We start from the raw sequence: 13,814 nt of genomic DNA on the forward strand, positions 1-13,814 counted from the left end.
CAGAATACCTTTCATGCAGCGTGTAGTGGAAAATAGCACTTCCATAGAGTCCTCAGGATCATCTGCAGAAACTCTAAAGCCAGACAATCACTTAGCCTGCGTCAGCTCTCTGTTGTTTCCCAAACCAGCTTGTGAGCACAGGAAGGTGACATCTGTGCACCTGAAGTACTACAAAGATAGCCATGGCCAGGCTGGGCAGAGAACTGCCCTTCTGTGCTGCAGAGATCTGCTGTAGCAAGGGGCTGCAGCTCACCTGCTGGGGAGAGCTTGCACTGCGGGTGACTGACTGCACTGTTGGGCTGTGTAATTGGCTGCACGTGGCACAGGAAGTGTCCTGGCAATGATAGCTGGGAGGAGTTGCTAAAAAATTAAAAGAAAAAAAAATTTCTAGGGTTCTGGTTTAGTAGCTGAGCTGACCTTTTTATGCAACTGGCCAAATCCTGCTTTCATTTCAGCAACAGCAAGTTGGTCTGCACACTTGGGCAGTGTTCTTTGCTTTCAGAAGGTAATGTGGTTTTTTTTAGAGAAATGTCTTTAAAATATCAGTGGATGCTTCCTGAGCCACTGATCCCAGAAGAAAAACGCCAGGCTCTGTCGTGGCCGAGCACCTTGACTGCACTGACTAAAATAGAGCATTATTTTAGAGCTGCTGAGATTTTGTCTGCACCCCCGCTTGAAATGAAGAGTGCTTCAAAGGCACACCAGCAGTACCAGGCAGGGGTCAGAAATTGCAGTTGAAGCAGGATTTCATACTCCTTAATAGAGCTTGGGAAGATCCTTGCATCCTTGCTTGACAGCTTCCCATCCTCTTGTCCTGAGATATCGTTTTTAACAGTGACTGCGCTCCTGGTCAAAGTGAACACCTGCTGTGTTGTGCACATGGGTGCTGCAGTGTGAGCTGTTGTCCCTTGGCAGATGGGAAACCCTAGGGTTGGTTGCTTGGGTTTAGATGGTACTTGGAGCCTTGCTGTTGGTCACCACGACTGCTCAGCATGGAGAGGTGTCTGCAGGCCTGCGTGCTGCTTCACCTGCTCTGAGGTTCCTGCTGTCCTTGTTCTCCAGCTCGCAGTGCCATCAGTCAGGCAGTGGAACAAGGCAGGATGGCTGTGCTGGGACAGCTCTCTTATTTCATTCACCCCTGTGTCTGGCTGCTGGCTGCCGGCAAAATGACTGATGCTAAATTTGGATCAGTGAGAACAGAAGGAGCACAAGAACGCTTCATCCTGCTGTGGCTGGGTACCTGAGGACAAAGCGTCACTGCTCTAAATTGTGCATCCCAAAGAAAACACGAGGTGGCACACAACTCTGCCTCATCTGGCTTATGTAAGCAGTCCCTTGGCAGCTGCTGGCCAGGCTTTGCCTGTGTAAGATGTGTTTGGAGGCTTCCAGCTCTTTCTTTGTGCCTGGTCTCTGCCTGCTGCACCTCTTGCTCTGACAAGTTCTCTGTCCTGTCTCAGGTTTTGCGTTTTCAGTGCTGCTAAAAACATCTCAGCCCTTCTTCAGTTGCAGAATTCTTATTAAGTAATTGCTTTTCTGACTGTTCTGAGTCTGTGATTTATTCAGTTTTCCTGTGTTTAATTGTGTCCATCTTAGCTCATGTCACAAAGAAAACTTTTTATGTACTGTGTTTGTTGAGTTACAGCATGCGTTCTCCTTCACTGAGTGGTACTCATGGAGCAGTGCTTTTAGGGAATGATGGCAGCTCTTTCTCCTTCTCTTTTTCCAGGAGGGAGGTGCTCCTTTGCAGATATTGTAAGAAGCTAATCTAATGCGTGTTTTTGATACACTCATATTGTTTTGGTGCATTTTTCTGCCTTTTGTTATCAAAAGGTGGAATTAAATTTTAAGGAGATGATTCTTTTTAAATTACCTTCCCCCCTACCTTGATGGTAATAAAAATTGCTCAATACTTAACTCTTTTTTTTTTTTTTTTCTAATAAGAAATCTCGTTTTCTTTGACAGTCACTTTTGAGAAAGCCAGGAACTTGTCAGCTATGAACCACTTTTTTTTTTAAACCACATTGCTTGATTTGTAAGCATGTGAAGTTCAACCTTTTCACATGAATTGTTCATTAGAAACAAATTGTCACGTCATGAACTCTGTGTGTTGAAGAGCTCATAAGCAAAGTGTTAGTCAGGCTTTGCAAAAATATATTCAAAGCAGTTGGTCTTCAGATTATCTGAGAATGCTGTATGATGCTGGCTACAACTTCAGCAGCAGCAGAGTCTGCCCCAGGTTTGCTGTGTTAGAAGTCCTAGGCACTTCCTCAGTGCTGCCACACAGCTGGCATCTGCATTGCCAGGTCATCCTGGGTAGCCAGGTGCTGCTGCCCAGATAGAGAAGGTGACAAATCAGTGACTGATTCTCTCATCATTGATCTTGCTGGAGAAGTGGGAGACATGGGATATATACAGACTGGTGTGGAGGGCTGTTGTCCTGTGCATTGGTTTTGTGTCAGATGGAAAACCTGAGGAACAGCTGGGCAGAGTCAACCCCTCTGAGGCCTGGCAGCCAGCTTCAGCCCAGCTTCTGCTGGCAGTGAATTGATTTCACATCCAGGAGCATGGGCTCGAGGGGGTATCAGGTTCAGGAGGCCAAAACAAACATGGAAATGTAGCCCTCTGTGCAATAACCCCAGTGAAATTGGTGTCACGAGGTCTGTTAATCCTCTTTTCACAATTAATAAAATAACCTGTTGTATTTCTTGCCACAAGAAATACATTTGAAAAATTGATCACAGTGCATTAGAACCAGGAGCCAAAAGCTTCAGGCTGCTGCCATCTTCAATAGCAAATGAACACAACACTGTTAATTTTAGGGCTGTGAAGCTAATGAATCCTTTCACTCTTCTTAGGTTTGTTCTGTGCAAAGAACAATAGCCACCTCAGGCCCTGGTAAATTTTTATTCCCATGGAGCATGTTCATCTTTAAAATTGCATGAAAGTCTCCTGCCCAGCACGCAGTGAGATACCCAGGAGTTTTGAGGATACGAACTTGTTATTCAGCCTGAAACTGAAGGATTAAAATGCAAACAGGTTGCCCATGGGGATGTGGACAGAAACCCATCTGGGCTTACGTGGCACGTTTGCTGTCTCTAAAACAAGAACAAATGCACCCAGGTCACGGCGTGAGTTCATCTTGTGCATCAGCTGTCTACCAAACCTAACATGGATGTGAAACAGCTTGTTTGGCAGTAAGATTTTGAGTGAGTCCTTTCACGAAGGCCTGCCAAAAATTTAAAAATGAACAAGGAACACAGTGGCCAGATTGTATTGAATATGAGAAAAAAACAGGCACATGGCAGGTTTGACCCGGTGTGTTCCTAAAACAGCCTCACTAGTGCTTCAGAAGAGTGTGTGTAAAGCCAGAGAAAGCATTCATGCATTATGTAGTATTTTTCAAGTGTGGAGGATGCTTAGACACCTCCACCCTGGAAATTACTGAGAGCTTGCTGGCAGCATTTTCACGTATGCTGTTTTTCCACCCACCTCTTCCAAGGAAGAAGATATGAATATGAAAGCTGAGCACAGCCTATGCAGCCAGCCCATGTAAAACCAGCAGCAGAACGTTCCTATTTCTCCAGCATCGTGGCTCACAACAGTTTGGTCCACGTGCATAGCTGGGGACGAGGAAGGTCACGTGAGGCACACGTGCCAGAGCTCTCCAGTGCTGTGCTGAAGTAAGAGCCTGTGTCACGCTGTCCCCAGATAACCACTTGTACCTTTCTGCTAAAAATAACTTGCTGTGTCTTATTCTTGTGCCCTTCATTTAATGTAGATGAGCAAGGCATAGGAGCAGGTGCAGAAGGGAGCCAGCGTGTGTGCTGCTCTCCAGACTATCAGAGCTGCTGGGAGGAATGACACTCTTTACACTTCAATCATGTAGCATTTTTACCCTCCAGCTCTTAAAATTCGTGTTTTCTTCAGGAGAAACAGGTGGTAGTCACAGCCCTCCTTCCTTCTGGAGCTGGCCACTTGCCCAGAACAAAGCAGGTTGTTTCCAAAATGGGCAGTAAGTCTTCTAATATCCTGATATTATAAAGTGTCCTGCACTGCTTTGGTGTCAGCTTTAAGTACTCTTCGAGATTTAGGCTTTGTCCTCAACTGATTCTGGATGTTCTTTGTATGTAATTTGTATAGGATCTGCTCTTCAGTCTTCAGTATGCAGTGGTCTTTTCTACCTGGGTCACCCAGCTGCCTCCCAGTCAACAACTCGGGAGTTGTTTGGTTCTCTGTTCATGTAGCACTGGTGAGTTGGGTGCCCACAGAGCTGCCCTCAGCCGGAAAGCCCAGCCAGAGAGAGAAGAGCTGGCATTAGAATGCTGGATGAAGCAGTGACCAAGCTTGCAGGCCTTCCAGCCAGAAGCACTGTTGCTATAAACAGGAATAGGGATGCATACAGATCAGCTGGGATTAATTTTCCCTCACAGTTAGAAAGCTGGAGTCTTTAACCCTGAGCAAGACTCAGGAGGAGGAATTGCTCCTACAAAACGGAGCTGCCCAGCATCCCTGCCTTCAGCTTGCTGGTGCAGAGCCTGGAGGTGTGGGCTGGTAGAATTCGGCCCTGGCTGCTTTTGGTGTAGAGCTGCAGAGCTGCATGACCTGAGCCGAGACAAGTGTCTCAGAGGGCTTTTCAGGCCATAGCTGTTTGGTGGTTTCAGAGCATTCACTTTATTGAGCAGAGCTGCGTTGCAGATACCCTTGGCTTATCTTTGCTTCACCATGGACGTGATGCATGGCCTGCCCTGCAGGATGCTGAGTTTTGTGTGCTGTGACCCGTTTGTCAGGAGAGGAACAATGTGTAATTGCTCAGTCCCACAGCACAGTGAAAGAGTTGCACTGAAAATATGCTGGTAGAGCTTTGCAGTGTGGTAGTGCATGTGATGCATCACGCACCTTCCAAATCAGCCTGATGCCTCTCCACACAGCTCTGTGTTTGTGTGTGCAGGAGTTAAGATCTCTCATGTTTTCTCTTTGGTGCGTGAGAAATCCGTGCATCGTTTTCAGTGGAGCGTGTTGTCACACAGCTCACCTCAGCTGTGAGTCCCATGGCAGGGAGGGTGCTGGGATGGCTGCTCTGTCATGTGCTGGGATTGCAGCTCTGCTGGGAGCGTGTAGAGTTGTGGTCAGCCTGGGTAGAATAGACGTGCAGGCCGTGCTCTAGGTCCTGGTGGGAGCATCAGTGAGGCTGGCAGAGCAGCCTCAGGGGATAGCAGTGGCAGCCTGGCTCCTCTCTGCTCCTCGCAGGCAGTGCTGCGTTTACAGCCCTCGAGCCTGGTCTGGCATGAGCGAGACAAGCTCAGATGTGGTGGACTTGGAGCAAGATTTGTTCCCCAGCCCTCAAGCAGACGACTGTTTCCTCTGCATTGTTGAACGTCTTCGCATTTCTGCTGTTCATAATCATCCTGTTCTTTCTGTACCCTGTCCCTATCCTGTGTGTTGATGCTGTCTCCTGACTTGCAATTTCATGGTCCTTAAGTGCTCAAATAATTTCAAGGCTAATCCTTGAGTAATTCTGTCAAGGGCTTCTGTCTAATATTGCTGTTTGTGCAATATTTAGTCTTCCTTTTAGTCCATCCTTTACTTAGGATTCCTATTTTTCCAGGTTATCTAGCAGCATCCTGGGGGTGTTGTTTGCCAGGACTGCAGGCATCTGTGGTCACGGAGCATGTTGATTTGTTTCATTAAGTGTATTGGGTTGCTGCTCAGTAGGAAATGATATCTCAAGGAGGTTGTAGAGTCACTTAGCCCTTACTTTTAGCTTTCTGCTTTGAAATCATTCCCACTACAGTGTTGCCTGAACTCCGTGCAGGCCAGGGTGGTGCTCAGTATTGAAAAGTGGTCTCCACCACGACCAATGCATTGCCTGCAGCACAGCAGATGCAGTTGAACCCACAGCTGTTGTGCACATGAGTTCATGGGGCTTGATGAAACCCCATGAGATGATGGCTAGACTTTATACACAATATATTTTGGCTATCCTTTTTGTATCTCTTACGTGCCTGATGTGTAGCAGATCTTATTTTGAGGCCACTTCCTAGTAAAAGCCTTTTCATTTCAAAAAGCTTGTGAAACGGCTGCTAACCAAAGGGGCTGCAGCAGGCTCTGGCGTGGTGGTGTTGTTCAGAAGGACAGAGCATTTTGCCCTTTTGGACAATGCAGGCTTTAGTGCTCTGAGTCAGGAATCCAGCCGGCACCGCAGCGTGTTCCTGAGTTTCTGCTGCTTGGCTCCCTCAGCTCCCACACATGGTGTGTTTGTGTGCAGGGGGAGAGACTGCACTTATGTCTGCTTGTTGTAAGGGTAATTGCAGTCAGCCCTCTGTGAGCCTGTGGATAGCTCTTTTCTTTTGACATTCAAGGATTCTCCTCGCAAATCCATTCTTGGCTGAAATAAGAGGTTTTTATAGCGTTCAAATTTTCCTGAATACTTTGATCTCTTCTGCAGAATATGGAAATGTGCCAGCCCTGAAGCACTTACTCCCCTAGAGACACACGTCCAAGAACTGACATAACGTTGAGTTTCAAGCCCTGGCACACTGTTACAATCTGTCTGCCCAGGGAGTTCCCAGCAGTGCTGCAAATGCTGATTTCATCCTGCAGCACAAGGCAGGTTGGGGTTCTCCACACTTCAGTGTAGATGGTGTGAGTTTAGCTCTCGTGGGTGAACCATACTGAGCACAGCCCAGGGATGTCACAGGCCCGTACCCTCGCGGCTCAGCATGTAGCCAAAGCAGCGCAGCCCCCTGCTCTGGGCATATTTTCTCTACTGATTATATTTGCATTTTCTCTTCCTTGCAGCTTCCTTGAAATGATGGAAGCCCGCAGTCGAGGGCACGCATCACCACTGACAACTAATGGGCAGAGCCCTTCCTCTGGCTCCCAGTCACCCATAGTACCTCCGAGCTCCACATCAACAGGCAGCTCCAGCCCTGGCACCCCGCAGCCCCCACAGCCGCCTTCCACAAGCTCCACCGTCTCTCCTGACCCCCCCTCATCCTTCTCACCAGTGCCTGCACCTGAGGCCCAGCCACCTCACGCGCCTCCACCAGCTGCTGCTTCCCCAGCCCCTCCAGCAGCAGCCCCGCCACCGAAGCGCAGCATCATTTCACGGCTCTTTGGGACGTCTCCTGCACCTGACCCCTCTCCTCCCCAGCCAGGTGGGTCTAGGCATGTATTTCTCTATTTTCCTTTCTCTTGTTTGGTTTTTTTCTTTTTTTTAATCCTCGTGAGAGGCTAGGCAGACAGGTGGCCAACAAATGTTTGTTCTGTGTGTGTGCGGCATGTGTCCAGTAAAGCTGCATGCTCACCCTCTTCTGTTGTCCCAGTTGGCGTTTTGGTTTGTCTCTGTGCTGGACTTGGACGGGGACTCTGTCCGTCCAGCTGGCTGGGAGCTGTAGTGTGCTTTGTGACAGAGGCACACAGGGGACATAAGAAAATAACTGTCATCTGCTTAGTGGGAGCACACATGCCTCTGGAAAAGCAAGAAAAATCATTAGAGAAGCTATTTGAAGTGCTGTCTTCACAAAAGTCTTACAGCTCAAAGGGGCTCCTGTTTGTTAGCAGAGAATAGCAGAGTGCTAGTTTTAAAGGTTATTCAACCATAAATGATCACGTAAGTCCAGGCTCTGTAACGGATTCCCCTCTGGGGAAATGTACTCCTTCCGAGATGCTCTGAGGAGGGCAGCATGTCTTCACTTCTTCCATAACGCCAGTGAACAATGGAGCAGAGCAGCGCGACGTCCAGTCCGAACCTCAGCTGGATGAAGTTGCAGGGCAGAGGCATTGAGGGGTTTGCTGCATTCATTTTTACTGATCTGGACCTTAATTTGCCTGTATTCACTTTGTTTATGAAGCCAGCTGGAGAGCTGCAGAGCTGGCACTGCCTAAAATCATAAGCACGACGTGGTTTGAATCAGCCTTTGGAAATACCTTCCCTCTCAAACTGTCAGGCCTCAGAGCTCGCGGTGTTCTTGAAACAACGGCACAAAGGAAGGAGGGGTTCTGGGACAGGGCTTTGTAGTTTCAGATGTTGACATCTTTCACTTTTAGGCTTGTACACAATGTTGCTGGATCTGTTACCAGGTGTGACACAGTGCTCTCATTTTGGTTTATCTGTGATTCTTCCCACACAGAAACAAACAATAAAAGAGGAGAAAATCCTTCATCAACAAAAGACTTGGTCATATTGTTAAGTACAAAAAAGATAAGCAATTACCACAAGTGTCACAACTTTGGGTTTTTCTGGCTTTGGATTTTTTTTTTTAATCTGTCACTGAGCTCAAGAACTGTTCAGGTTTGTAGCCTGCAGCCCTGGGATCTCAAGATTGCTTTCTAAGAGGGCTGCAAAAGGCAGCAGGGGAAAGCTGATCAGTCATTGAGGTTTATACAGTGTGCCAAGGATTTGCATCTCTACTGGAACCTGCCTCAGGACTAGCAAATTGGAAGGCAGCTGAAAATCACTATCACAGACATTTTCTGTGGGAGCTGCTGTGCTGCATTTTTCTTGATGCCTTGCAGCAGTAATTCTTTTAGCTGTGTTTTTTCTTACACTGAAGTTACAGTGTAATGTTAGCAATAGTGCTATTCTATGCAGTAACTGTAAGCTGTGCTAGTAGGGCACAGTGGGGCAAAATCTATATTCATAGTGAAGGCTTGCTCACCCAAAAGAAAATAGCCTAAATGTGAAGTGAAATCCAGGCAGGAGAAAAAGGCTTAACATCATAGATTCTGCGAAGGTTAATCTGTTCAGGCTTCCAGCATTCATCTTGATTCCTTGATGGGCAAGGATGTCTCTACAAATAACCTATATTAAAGTGAGTCTATTTGCAGCAGCACTTGAGCTTTTGGTTACACAAGACACCTGAGAGCAGTGTGAACGATGCTGCTTTTCACAGATACAGTTCAGTGAATGAGCGAACTGAACAGTCTGGAAAGGGTGAAAGAATATTGAAGGGATATCACACTGGAGTGATGCTCACAGCATAGGTATAAAAATCTGGTTGTGATCTAGTCAATCAGTGCCAGTACTCACTGTAGAGCAGAATGAGCTACCGTGCTCGAGGGCTTTTCAGACTGGTTTGGGAGCCTGAATCTGCCTGGAGCTTTGTAAACCACAGTGACTGTGTGTGGTCTGTGAGTGCCATCCTGTGAGCTTCTGGGCTGCCTTCAGTATCCTGTTATATGGTTTTCCTCTTCCTTTGCTGTGTAGATGAGGTGGCTGTTACCTGTGTGCTGAAGATGCCCTGAGCAGGATAGATCTGTAAAAAGCAAATTTCTGTCTCGTTTGTGGTGAACTGTGTTTTACAACTGCTGTTGCTGATGCAGATGCTGCTGCTGCTGCTCCTCCCCACCCTGCAGCCCCTGCAAAAGTACAGAGCGTGGAGGACTTTGTTCCTGAGGACAGCCTGGATCACAGCTTTTTAGAAGACTCAGCCCCACAGAAGGATAAAGGGAAACCACAGACAAAGCACCATGTTGATAGTGAAAGGTAAGGGAAGGAGGATGGAAGGAAGGTGAGACGGGGGCTTACCATGGTGCACAGTCTGAAGAATTGCTCAGGCCTTGCCAGCTTATTGCAACTGTTCAGAAGATGACTGCAGAGCAATTTGTTCTCCCCTACTTTTCTCTCTTCTGCTGACTCCTCCTTAATGATGCACACTGCTATTGGGAATCAAGGAATGGCAGTAGAAGCTCATTACCACCTTCTTGGTTTTGACGTCTCCCTTCCCTGCTCAGTGTTTAACATTTAACACTGGTTTGCTTTGTGCCAGGAAGACATTTTTCTTCTAAGTGTGATGAAACATTAGAGGTACTTTCCTTCTAGCATGCAATGCACTTTGCAGTATTACTGTATTTTGCCTTATGAATACAGTGCCACTGCCCAAAGAACAGGCATGTTCCTGCATGGCCTCTGCAGCCATTGTAGAAATGTAACTGCTGGGAGCCCTCCATGGTTTATTGGAAGGAAGGCTGGAGATGGTTGTACTCCTTTGGAAATATCTTTGCATGCTTGCCTGCGGATTCCAGAAAATCTTAGAGAGAGACTTTCTTTTCCTCTGTCTATTTCTACTCTCCCTTCCCAGCATTCTCAGAATGGAGGAGAGCTGAGCTTATGTTCTTCTTTTTTTTCCCTCCTGACTTTGGCTTTTTTATCAAAAAAAAAAAAAAAAGAACAAAAGATTGTGGTGTATTGAGCTGCTCACACAAGAGGATGTGCAGCAAGGCTGTCTGAAAGCATGCTGTCATTTGAGAGGTGACCTAAGTGCACTCACAGGCTTTGCATCCATCTGCTTGGAATAGTCCACACCGATTGTTTCTTGTCATCACCACTGTATTAACTAGGAGAGTAATTAAACACTGATACAGCTTGTCTGTGAACGTCATGGATTCTGCATCTTTTGACGGCTTTGTCATGATTCAGTGTTCTCTAGTTTAACCACGACAGCTTAAAATCAATGTTGTATGCAAGGCTCAATGCCTGTCTAATGCAGGTCAGCCTGAATCATCGTCCCTTGTGGCAGCAGAATACGTGGATGGTTTTTGTTACAAAAAAAAAAAAGAAAGAAAGAAAAAGGAAGGAAAGGAAGAAAAAGGTAGTAGTTGCTAGAAGTGTGCTGGCCTACAAAGCGTCTTGTTCGTGGCTGTGGACAAGCTGGATTATTATTCTGTGTTTAACAGAGAGATGTCAGGAGATCCAACCTTCCTGGGGTTTGCTGGGTGCCCTTAGAGCTCTTTAGCTGCCACTCTTGCTGTAGGAAGGACACTGGATATTTAGCACAGGCTTCTCTTCTACCAGACAGTTGTTGTTGGAAGCAAATTGGTGTTAAACTGTAAAAAAAGCCAAGCATCCCCAACGGTGATGCCATGCTTCTTGGCTGTAGAGTTGCTGCATTCTTGGCTGCAGTGATGCCCTTCTGTGCATTGTCCCCAATCTTGGTGGTCTTCCAGTGTGCACAACTGATGGGGGCAGAAAAGAAACACCTTTGGGCTTTCCCAGGGTACAGAGAGGGCAGTTGTTCACAGCTTTGTCTTCTGATGACAGCGATAATTATGTACAGCTGGAACAATGCTGCTTCACTAAGAGAAGACCTTGCAGCACATCCTTGAGAATTCAGGTGCTCGTTACCTCTCTGCAGCTTGGCATCTGTTGTCGTCTGCTGGTTTCTTGTATAGCTCACACCATTTTCTCAGTTCTATGGCAGTTTTACCTTCCATTTCTTGCCAAAAAGCTGCTGTGAACCAGGCGTACTGAAATTTGGAGGTGCGGTGTGTTGTTCTGTCCATCGCCTGCAATCACTGATCTCCTTAAGGATGCCTGCTACAGCCCTGCGGTGCCCAGGAGCAGTGTAAGGGTTCTGTAAGCCCCATCCCTAACAATCAGCCTCTACTCCAGCATGTAGATGACTGCATGTAGATGGCAACAAAATCTACTGCTGCAGAAATTTATCTCTGACCTGACCTCTGACCATTATAGAGATTATATTTGTTTTAAAAAACAGAAAAATGGGAAGGTGCTTACCCCTTACACCAGTGCACAGCGTGTTTCCTAGGTGAAGCAGAGGTAGTTACTTCCTGGAAGCAGGATGCTGTGTAACCAGCCTGCATCCTGGACTCAGCACCATTTGCTTCCATTTGAAAGAATTTGTTTTGAGCTTCGGAAAGAGGCTGTAAAGTCTGCTATCACGTGTTTTAGTAACACTGGATTGTTTTTCCCTGTGGTGTCGTGCAAACATCTCCCTTTCCGTTTTCATAACATCTCATTGAGCAGTGGAACAACAGTTGACATGAGGAGTACAGTCGGAAAAAAAATGTTTGTTTCTGAAGCATGCCAACCACGAGGAAGGAGTTGTGGCACTTCTTCCCCAAAGATCAGACAGCTGCTGAGACTTTCAGCACTTGCTGACATCTCTTGGTGTTGCAGCACAGATTAATGAAGTTAAAGAGATTAATGACGTTCTACCCTTTGTTTCGTGGTGTATTACGGTTCTCCAGCCTGCAACAGAGTGCTCCCCAAATCAGTTTCCAGTTACCAGTTGACAGTCCGTTTATTCCAGTTTGCTGTTTCAGACCTCACTGTGCTGCTCTTTAGCCTGGTGCCCAGGGGCAGTGTGTGTGTGTCCATGCCAGAGCAGCCAGCCTGGCTCCGGACTCCCCTGGTCCCTGCTGCTGGCCCAGGCTGCCTGCCTCCATGGATGGGCTGCAGGTGTCTATTTGGAAGTGGGCTTACAGTAAAGTTAACGGGATTCTTGTTGAGTTTTCTCCACGTCACTAGACATCCATCATAAACATTGGTTAGATTTCCACATCCTTCTACCTGGCGGGCTTCTAACTGGTTCTTTGCCTTGTCACCTGTGTTATTTATATAGTGATCTGCAGCCATGCTAGACGAAGCAAGAGACCCTGAGGGCATCGTTTGGTGCATGCTAGAAGACTCCCATCTCCTAGAATATAGCCATGCAGGCCCATCTTGTGGCATGAGATTCCTTCAGCTTAGCTGCTTTATTAGAGTTCGGGATTTTCCTCTTTCCTTAGCCCCAAAAACTGATGTGGCAGGAGCATTCTGCTGGCTCCTGCTGGAGCTCGCTCCCCTGGCTGTTTGGCAGGGCTGCTGGGATGATGTCAAGCCAGGTCTGAGAGCGTATGCTCAGACTGCAGCAGGATTTTTTTCACTATCAGAAGCTGTTCCTTGCACACAACAGTGGGTTACTCTGAGGAAACCCCGCTGTGCTCTTTAGCCAGTAACCCACGGGCACACTTGTTTCTGGTGGGTACCTGTGCCTGCAGTCATGTTGGCTCAACACTGATGCAGGCTTGGCTGTGTGTCAGGTGTTGGCAAGAGTGTTGCAATGTGCTTGTTGCTGCATGCTCTGAATTCCATCCTGCTGGAATTTCAGGACCACGAGCTGATACTAATTTTGCATCGTCAGAGCTTGTTTATACTGCAGCAGTGATTTTCCTGCTGTATATTGGCTTATTTGCTTTGCTTTTAAACTGTCATTCAGCAGTTTGAGTGGAAGTTAGAGAGGGAAGTGGTGCATTCACTGCAAAGAGAGCTGACCCACTTTGTGTGTGTGTGTGTGTGTGTGTTACACACGTGGATGTTCTCTTTAGACTGGGAATGCCTTAGAGGCTGTAAGTCTAATGTGGTGTGTGGTGGAAGGACAGTGGCATTAGCAGCACTCTGAAGAGTTCCCATGCTTAGCAGAGCAGTAAGATGGTGAAGAAATGCAGTGTCAGGATAATATGCTGCCACTTTTTTTAGGATGCAACTCCATTTTCTTTTCAGCACAATTCAAGAGGAAGCACATAACTCAGAAATCCCTCACTTGTAATTTCTCCAGCCAGTGTGGCACTTGGAGCTGCTTTGGGCCACAGTTCTCCTTTGTGTGGGCCAGGCACTTCTGGCTCGGTTTGAGAGCGGCAGTGTTTGTGATGAAGGGGCTCTTGAGCAGCCTGCTCCTGCTGAGCTGGGAGCTGAGCTCTGAGTCCTGAGAGCAGAGGAGTCTTTCAGGATTCCGCATGGAAGGAGCACGGAACAGATGTTACTCCTGCTATAACCCAGACAGGCATTAATTGCAGTAGCTCTTAATGTGCTGTGGCAGCCCCTGTCAGCACAGTGTCCCTTGTAACACAAATGCTCTGCTGTCTGGTGGCAAATATATTAGGTCCTTAACTTGTAAAGCACTAACTAGCCATAAGAAGAGCCAGTGAGTTGTACAATCAGCTGCACCAGGTTAGTGCCTCAGCATTTCCACTGCACAGTCCTGTGCAGGCTGTCTGCTGGAACAGTTTCCTTCCAGATTAAGGATTGTAGA

General features: G+C 47.2%; 1 protein-coding gene across 1 annotated transcript in view; it reads left to right on the forward strand.

Annotated features, from left to right (window-relative positions):
- The window catches only part of RABL6 (RAB, member RAS oncogene family like 6), a gene marked incomplete at both ends in the record, with an annotated part of 50,022 nt that overhangs the window by 29,441 nt on the left and 6,767 nt on the right, over positions 1 to 13,814 (forward strand). The window contains 2 exons of the mRNA XM_079544756.1: positions 6,799 to 7,157; positions 9,325 to 9,487. Coding sequence (XP_079400882.1) covers positions 6,799 to 7,157; positions 9,325 to 9,487 — 522 coding nt within the window. The remainder of the gene's footprint in view (positions 1 to 6,798; positions 7,158 to 9,324; positions 9,488 to 13,814) is intronic.

This window comes from Tetrao urogallus (assembly GCF_951394365.1).
Source record: "Tetrao urogallus genome assembly, chromosome: 19".
Taxonomy (NCBI): domain Eukaryota; kingdom Metazoa; phylum Chordata; class Aves; order Galliformes; family Phasianidae; genus Tetrao; species Tetrao urogallus.